At 41.7% G+C, this 8,484-nt stretch overlaps 1 protein-coding gene across 1 annotated transcript; it reads left to right on the top strand.

Annotated features, from left to right (window-relative positions):
• The first annotated feature begins 805 nt into the window (after positions 1-805).
• Positions 806-4,523, top strand: nr4a1 (nuclear receptor subfamily 4, group A, member 1). The gene is made up of 7 exons (XM_072449226.1): positions 806-880; positions 1,894-2,687; positions 2,804-2,933; positions 3,018-3,181; positions 3,266-3,468; positions 3,540-3,718; positions 3,831-4,523. Exons 2-7 carry the CDS (start codon positions 1,905-1,907, stop codon positions 4,082-4,084), a joined length of 1,713 nt encoding a protein of 570 aa, XP_072305327.1. The 5' UTR covers positions 806-880; positions 1,894-1,904; the 3' UTR covers positions 4,085-4,523.
• Positions 4,524-8,484: the final 3,961 nt, after the last annotated feature.

Genomic DNA, 8,484 nt, shown 5'->3' with positions numbered 1-8,484 from the left:
TTTAATTGAAAGGCTGCTCGTTTGCAGAGTTCTGACCTTTTTCAGGTCCTTAGTATCAAACTATAACATAAGCAGATCAGTATTTTTCATCTTGTTCATTTTAAACAGCAAAATGAATCTAAAACAACTTACGGTAGTAAAAGAAGCAGATCTATTGACCTTCTATAACAAGATACATATTTTAACGTTTTTATTTTTGAAAGTGGCTACGTGACATGTAGGTGGGCGGGGATAGGGGGTAGGTGAAACCGGACCTTTCCCAGCACTCCAACTCAGTTACAATACAGTTTTACTTAGACACGCGTGAAACAACCAAACTACAACTTTGAGTAAACTAATGATGACAAAACACTGCTGTAACACGCGTTAAATCTCATTAAAGTGAATTGTGCATAACATTGTCTCCTTCAACAATAGTATTTCACTTTCTCCCTCCAACAGTGTGGCTGAAACCTTGCAGTGCATCACGCTTCTCCTCCACACTGCACCGCACTGCGCAGCACGCACTGTGTAGGCTTCAAACTCGGGCCCGCATCTGCCCAAACAACCACCGCGAGTATCTTCTTTTATGGCGCTGTCCGGTGTGAGAGAGAGGGCAGACACACAACAATACTGTGGTTCTTCACTTCACGCGCGTCAACGGAATCCCGCCGTGCGTCACTGCGCGGCTGTTCTGCGGAAGACGCGCTGTGATTGGCCGCGGCGTGGAAAGCTCCCCGCCCACCGGTCTGCCCTGCATGGAAACGTGTCCCGCGTCATGGTTAAAGTCAAGAGACGCACTATAAATGAGTTGGGCAGAGATGAGAGCCGGCACTCAGCTGGAGAGCAACGACAGGAGATGATCCGCGCTTGAACAGGAATATCTGTAACAATTCATCAGGTAAGATTATATTTATTTATAATTTGGATGAGTGTAAAGTTAAGAATAGGCTTGGATTTATATATTGTGTGCTAAAAATGCCATTATAACAACAAGAATGAGGCAGAACAGCAACACAAAGTCAAGCCACATAAATCTGAATGACATGAAGTAACTTACTGCCTGTGTAGCTTCTGATAATGCCAGTTGGAGAAGGTATTGTTTGGTTTAGTTCTACTTTATTTAAAACCGTGTGTCAGGTTCTGTAAATTTGAGTAACTTGTTGCAGTGCTGCTGAATGCTTTATTCTTGAAGCTGCTAATTTGGGAGAACTAAAATATTGTCATTTTTTGCAGTCTGCAAGTTTAAGGTTTATGTAATCAGAAAAAAATATTTTCTATGCAACATAATACAGTGAATAATAACAGTAACAATATAAACTGTGATATGATAATGGCATGCAAAAAAGAAGGTGTTGAATATACATGCTGTAGTAACTGTAATACATTTAATCAACTGATCCTTCATATCTTTTTCCACATGGTTTCTTAAATAATAATCGATTTTACATTGCATTGATTGAATATCTGGCTCTGTTTGAAATTGAATCCAGAATCTCAGTTTGAGCCGTTTTGAGCAGGTTAGATTAAATTCCTATGTGAAGTAGAACATTTCACTTGTTTCATGACATGTTTGACCATCTACAAGATTATTTAGCTTCAAATGAAATAAGAAAATACATTTGCACATGAGGTGAGTCAAAACAAATAATATGGCTTGAAATAAGAGGAAATACACTGAAACAAGCCAGGAACACCTTTAAACAAGTTAAATCATCAAGGTGCATCAAGTAAATACATATTAACTTATCAAGTTATTGAACTTTAAGTCATTTTAACTTATTTTCATTTGACTAGAAATACATTTTTGCTAAACTGAAGAATGGAGATATTTAAGTTTAATATCAAACTGTGGATCATTCCCGTGTGTTGTGTGAACACCTTAAACTATAATAAGTATCTTTTCCCTTGCAGGCTGTGGAGCAATGACTTGTGTGCACCCTCAGCTCAGGCCTTCACCTTACGACCACAACATGTTCAGTCTGGAGCCTTCTGACTTCATGTCTCGGATTTCCGCGGACACCTGCAGCCCCCAGGATGCGCTCTCCCCTCAGTCTTTACCCACCATCAGCTCTCTGGTGCGCCCAGAATTTGAATCGTACTCGTGCCAGTTCACCGCCAGCCCCGCCCCTGTCCCGCTCGGTGCTCCGCCCATCTGCGACTCCCCGTTCAAGCTGGAAGATCTTCAGGTTTTTGGCTGCTACCCCGGATTCTCTGTGGGTCATTCCAAAGAGGCCATGTCCCCAGTCGGCTCGGACTATTACTGCAGCCCCGCGTCCACTTCTACTCCGTCCACACCCGGCTATCTCGCCCAATCCGTCTCCTTTTGGGATTCGGCGTTCGACCCGTACTCCCCCAGTCCGGGCTACTGGGCAGTCGAGGACACTTCAGCAACAACGGCGACGCAAGCTCCAACGTTTTTCACCTTCACCCCGGAGTCAATCGAGCAGTTTTCTCACAGTTATGGACAGTCGCACCACGTCCAGGAGCACGAGGCGTTCCATTTACAGCATCATCGCGGCTCGTCGCTGACGTATCCCTCGATGGCGATGGAGCAGTGCAGCCTGGACGGTTCTGATCAGCAAGAAGAAAGCTCCTCTCCCAAAGCGAAAAACCCGAATGAGGGCTCGTGTGCGGTTTGTGGAGACAACGCTTCCTGTCAGCACTACGGGGTCCGCACCTGTGAGGGATGCAAAGGCTTTTTCAAGGTAAATAACTCAATCCATCCACACAGTTCCTCTTTGGTATTGCTCTGCGCCTTCTATCTGTCACTCTAGCTCAACAGTTTTCTGATTCTGTTTCTCATTGTTGTCTAACCCCGCAGAGAACCGTACAGAAGAACTCCAAATACGTGTGTCTGGCCAATAAAGACTGCCCCGTGGACAAGAGGAGGAGAAACCGCTGCCAATTCTGTCGCTTTCAGAAGTGTCTTGTCGTTGGAATGGTTAAAGAAGGTGAGTTTGTTGCACATAAACTCTCAGTAGCTTTGGTTAAACAGATTGAATTGACCCGTGTTAATCGTGTTGTGATTTTTGCAGTGGTGAGAACGGACAGTTTAAAAGGTCGAAGAGGCCGACTTCCGTCAAAGCCCAAAGCGCTCCCAGACTCGCCCGCGGCTCCGTCTCCTGTCAACATGATCGCTTCACTCGTCAGAGCCCACATCGACTCCAACCCCTGTGTGGGAAACCTGGACCATTCCAAGGTAAATCCAAAAGATAAAACTAAACTTATAGTAATCAAAGTTATGTCAATGAAACAAATGTTTAAATTGTGTCTTTCTTTTCAGTACGATGACAGCAACACAACGTCCACCCAAAAAGCAGAGGCCAAACACGTGCAGCAGTTCTACGACCTGCTCAGCTCCTCCATGGAGGCCGTCCGGACATGGGCCCAGAGGATCCCGGGCTTCAGTGAGTTCTGCCCCGAGGACCAGGAGCTGCTGCTTGAGTCTGCCTTTGTGGAGCTCTTCATCCTGCGCCTGGCCTATCGGTGAGTGCAGGTTTTACAGAAAGAAAGCACTGAATAAAGACAGAAAACTGACTGACGCGTGCCTCTTTCAGGTCAAAATCTGACACAGGGAAGTTGGTGTTCTGCAGTGGGCTGGTGCTTCATAAAAGGCAGTGTCTTACTGCGTTTGGAGACTGGATAGAGTCCATCCTTGAATTCTCACAAAGTCTCCATCGCATGAAGCTGGACGTCTCCAGCTTCTCCTGCCTCGCGGCCCTTGTCATCATCACCGGTAAATACTTTTGTCTCAGTTTTACAAACAGCAAGCAGACATGTGTTTGGTTTCACTTGAAAATGATGATTGCTTTTTGTAATAAACATAGTGAAATGTTTTGCTTCTGCAGACCGGCATGGGCTGAAGGAGTCCAAGCGCATGGAGGACCTACAGAACCAGCTGATCAGTTGCCTCAAAGACCACGTCTCCACATGTGGACTGTCGCTGCAGCCTGGACACTTGTCCCGGGTGCTGGGGAAACTGCCTGAGCTCAGGACTCTCTGCATTCAGGGCCTTCAGAGAATCTTTTACCTCAAACTGGAGGATCTGGTTCCACCCCCGCTGATCATCGAGAAGATCTTCATGGACACACTTCCTTTTTAAGAGATGATGAAAACAAATACAAAGTATACATTTTCACATTAAGACTGAACGTCACCTTTTCATCCAAATGAAATGGATGCAAGTGAAAAGCACAAATGTGTCTGAAGTGGCGGACGCAGCCTGTGGAGCTTTGCAGACACATGAAGTCCTGAAAGAGCAGCTTCTCTGATACAAATGCACTTCCACTGTTGTGTGAAGGCCTCTGACTGCAGGGGCTCTGGCCTCGTCTCTGATGGTGCTCTGTGTCTTTAAAGTGTGGTGGGTGAAACCTACATGAGCTGCAGCCCTGGAGGGTTTTTACTGTATCATGAAATGAGCAGCTAAGTGTGGATTCACTGGTGCGTTTGTGAATCTCTTTTTAAATGTTTTTGCACAATGTAAATGTTTCTACCTTTTTAACAGAGAATAAAAGTTTACAAGCATTTTATTTTCATATCCATCTGTAAGAGTTGTGCAGTTTACTGTCGTTGCAGACTCAAATCCTGAGTCAAGAGTTGGGCCTATTTTTGGCCCCAGTCACAAAATACTATTGAAACGTGTCCCTCGTGCACCTCCTCCCAGTTATGTCCTGGACTCTTTTTAGCCTATAGAATGCCCTGAACCTCTCAGATATCCATCGAATACCACCATACCACCGTGTAGTACAGTACCATATATACATAAACACATGTACAGTAAACCAGACTTAGCCCCACAGCACTTAATGTGTAAATCAGAGAACAGTGGAATCAGACCAAAACAGTTACAGGAACACATGTGTATGTATGTAATGTAACACAAATTTACTATAGACTATTATGTAGTAATATAGTATTTTATAGAAAGTAGCCAGTATTGGTTATCATAAGTTTTAAAATGGCACAAACTTGTTTATATTAAACAGAAGATTAAAACATTGATTATTTACATTCTAAATGCACTTTGTTTGATACAGTTCTGTTCTGGACATGTTTGAAACAGTTCTGTTCAGTTCTGTCACTGTAGTGGACATGTTTGAAACAGTTCTGTTCAGTTCTGTCACTGTAGTGGACATGTTTGAAACAGTTCTGTTCAGTTCTGTCACTGTAGTGGACATGTTTGAAACAGTTCTGCTCAGTTCTTTCACTGTAGTGGACATGTTTGAAACAGTTATGTTCAGTTCTGTCACTGTAGTGGACATGTTTGAAACAGTTCTGTTCAGTTCTTTCACTGTAGTGGACATGTTTGAAACAGTTCTGTTCAGTTCTTTCACTGTAGTGGACATGTTTGAAACAGTTATGTTCAGTTCTGTCACTGTAGTGGACATGTTTGAAACAGTTCTGTTCAAACATGTTCACTGTAGTGGACATGTTTGAAACAGTTATGTTCAGTTCTGTCACTGTAGTGGACATGTTTGAAACAGTTCTGTTCAGTTCTTTCACTGTAGTGGACATGTTTGAAACAGTTCTGTTCAGTTCTTTCACTGTAGTGGACATGTTTGAAACAGTTATGTTCAGTTCTGTCACTGTAGTGGACATGTTTGAAACAGTTCTGTTCAGTTCTTTCACTGTAGTGGACATGTTTGAAACAGTTCTGCTCAGTTCTTTCACTGTAGTGGACATGTTTGAAACAGTTCTGCTCAGTTCTTTCACTGTAGTGGACATGTTTGAAACAGTTCTGTTCAGTTCTGTCACTGTTCTGGACATGTTTGAAACAGTTCTGTTCAGTTCTGTCACTGTAGTGGACATGTTTGAAACAGTTCTGCTCAGTTCTTTCACTGTAGTGGACATGTTTGAAACAGTTCTGTTCAGTTCTGTCACTGTAGTGGACATGTTTGAAACAGTTCTGTTCAGTTCTTTCACTGTAGTGGACATGTTTGAAACAGTTCTGTTCAGTTCTGTCACTGTAGTGGACATGTTTGAAACAGTTCTGTTCAGTTCTTTCACTGTAGTGGACATGTTTGAAACAGTTCTGTTCAGTTCTTTCACTGTAGTGGACATGTTTGAAACAGTTCTGTTCAGTTCTGTCACTGTAGTGGACATGTTTGAAACAGTTCTGTTCAGTTCTTTCACTGTAGTGGACATGTTAGAAACAGTTCTGTTCAGTTCTGTCACTGTAGTGGACATGTTTGAAACAGTTCTGTTCTGTTCTTTCACTGTAGTGGACATGTTTGAAACAGTTCTGTTCAGTTCTGTCACTGTTCTGGACATGTTTGAAACAGTTCTGTTCAGTTCTGTCACTGTTCTGGACATGTTTGAAACAGTTCTGTTCAGTTCTGTCACTGTAGTGGACATGTTTGAAACAGTTCTGTTCAGTTCTGTCACTGTAGTGGACATGTTTGAAACAGTTCTGTTCAGTTCTGTCACTGTAGTGGACATGTTTGAAACAGTTCTGTTCAGTTCTTTCACTGTAGTGGACATGTTTGAAACAGTTCTGTTCTGGACATGTTTGAAACGGTTCTGTTCAGTTCTTTCACTGTAGTGGACATGTTTGAAACAGTTCTGTTCAGTTCTTTCACTGTAGTGGACATGTTTGAAACAGTTCTGTTCAGTTCTTTCACTGTAGTGGACATGTTTGAAACAGTTCTGTTCTGGACATGTTTGAAACGGTTCTGTTCAGTTCTGTCACTGTAGTGGACATGTTTGAAACAGTTCTGTTCAGTTCTTTCACTGTAGTGGACATGTTTGAAACAGTTCTGTTCAGTTCTGTCACTGTAGTGGACATGTTTGAAACAGTTCTGTTCAGTTCTGTCACTGTAGTGGACATGTTTGAAACGGTTCTGTTCATCTGAGGACAGGGTTCAGCTTGGCACAGTGGCACAGTGGCACAGTCTCAGATGAACTTGCTCTGGCAGGGCAGTTGAGGTCAGACACTGGACCTGTTATAAGAGCATCACCAGCAGCATCTGAACAGCTCCAAGTCTCCAAAGGATTATATTTGTAAAGAGACAATGTTTTTCTCTTTTATATTGATTGTAAATTCCAAATTTTATGCATGCCTTTTTTGATATCTACTACTACTACATTGTTGTATGTTGCACCCTAAAGCTTAAGAAAGTTCCTAGTTCCTGTTCCCAGACAATCACACTAAAGCCCTTTGGGGTGTTTATAAGAACATAAGCAAATAGAAACTCAAAAAACGAAGTACCGTAATTAAATAATTTAAAAGTTAATTTAAAGCGAAATAAAAATACTTTAGAAAAAACAACAACACAACTAACAGACGGTGCCTAGACTAGTTTGAAAACTGTATTAAGAAAAGTGTAGAAAATTATTCAGTTGTAGACATCTGGACATGTGCACAAAGAGTCATTCAATCTGCAGATCTGGTCTGAGAACTATGCTATTCATCCTCTGAGTAAGCCTCGCCCACTGGGCGGAGCCTCCTGAAAATAACACTGATTTAACTCTTACCTTTCAGCATTCAGGGTTGTTTAGGGTAACAAAGAATAATAATATAATATAGCCTATATTATATTCACCACATGAGCACAGCTAAATGACATAAATATCATGTAACAGATTCTATGGCAGAGCTCAGTATGTGGTGCTATGGTACAACAGTCTTCAGGCCTTGTTTACAGGTTACATCAATTATACAAAATAATACACAATAATACGAATCACTAATGGCCCAAAATATCTGTGAAGTCTGTCTTCAAGCAGTGCTGTTCCATAGTATCGAGGGAGAATTACAGACATAACACATTGGGATACATTTTCAGAGAGGTTATTTGTGTGGTGGCATAGTGGTTCGTCTTACCTGAGTAGCCCCGCCCCCCCAAAATACCTTTTGGCTCCTCCCACCCGCTCTGATCCTCCTTTCCACTAGAAATGTAGCCACAGCAGTGTTTCCTTTATTGTTAACTTACTATATATATATATATATATATATATATATATATATATATATATATATATATATATATATATGTTTGTCCGAGACTGGCCAAAAACTGTCAATGAGATCCTAAACTTATATGATAATCATAAATCAGGTACAAGATGACTCAATGTTTTGGACTAATGTAACTCAGGGAACAGGATAAAGTCAGAGTTACTCCGGTTACTCCATGGAGTGGACGAGGGAAAGCGGATATTAATATTGCTCTTATGTTCCTGAGTGGAAATTTTCCATTGAGACATATTCTAAATCATTTCCAGTAGGTCAGAATTCTGTGAGGGGATTTGGTGTTGAAGTGTTGGATAGCATTGACCTGTTTTATGGGTCATATCTGTCATTTTTGGGCCTTTTCACATGACACAAAAAACTGGCAGGAATTTCTACATTTTTTGTTGACTTAAATAAACAAAAGTGAAATAGTTTTAATCTCAAACACCTCAGAAAGTGGTGCCATTATTCAACTCCAAAGACGTAACTGTTGTCAGTTAAATGCACTTTGAGACATGAGATATTAATATAACAAGTTTGTGGAGTTAATC

Source organism: Eucyclogobius newberryi, unplaced genomic scaffold (genome assembly GCF_026437365.1).
Source record: "Eucyclogobius newberryi isolate DKJ021-1_F unplaced genomic scaffold, fEucNew1.0.hap1 SCAF_17, whole genome shotgun sequence".
Taxonomy (NCBI): domain Eukaryota; kingdom Metazoa; phylum Chordata; class Actinopteri; order Gobiiformes; family Gobiidae; genus Eucyclogobius; species Eucyclogobius newberryi.
Note: the sequence above shows the minus strand (reverse complement) of the source record. Positions and strands in the feature narration are given on the sequence as shown.

Excerpts from the sequence above, each read along its gene's own strand:
- nr4a1 (XM_072449226.1), top strand. The coding sequence starts at position 1,905 with ATGACTTGTGTGCACCCTCAGCTCAGGCCTTCACCTTACGACCACAAC. Across the intron at positions 2,934-3,017 it reads CGTTGGAATGGTTAAAGAAG|TGGTGAGAACGGACAGTTTA; the intron begins GTGAGTTTGTTG and ends TGATTTTTGCAG. Across the intron at positions 3,719-3,830 it reads GGCCCTTGTCATCATCACCG|ACCGGCATGGGCTGAAGGAG; the intron begins GTAAATACTTTT and ends TTGCTTCTGCAG.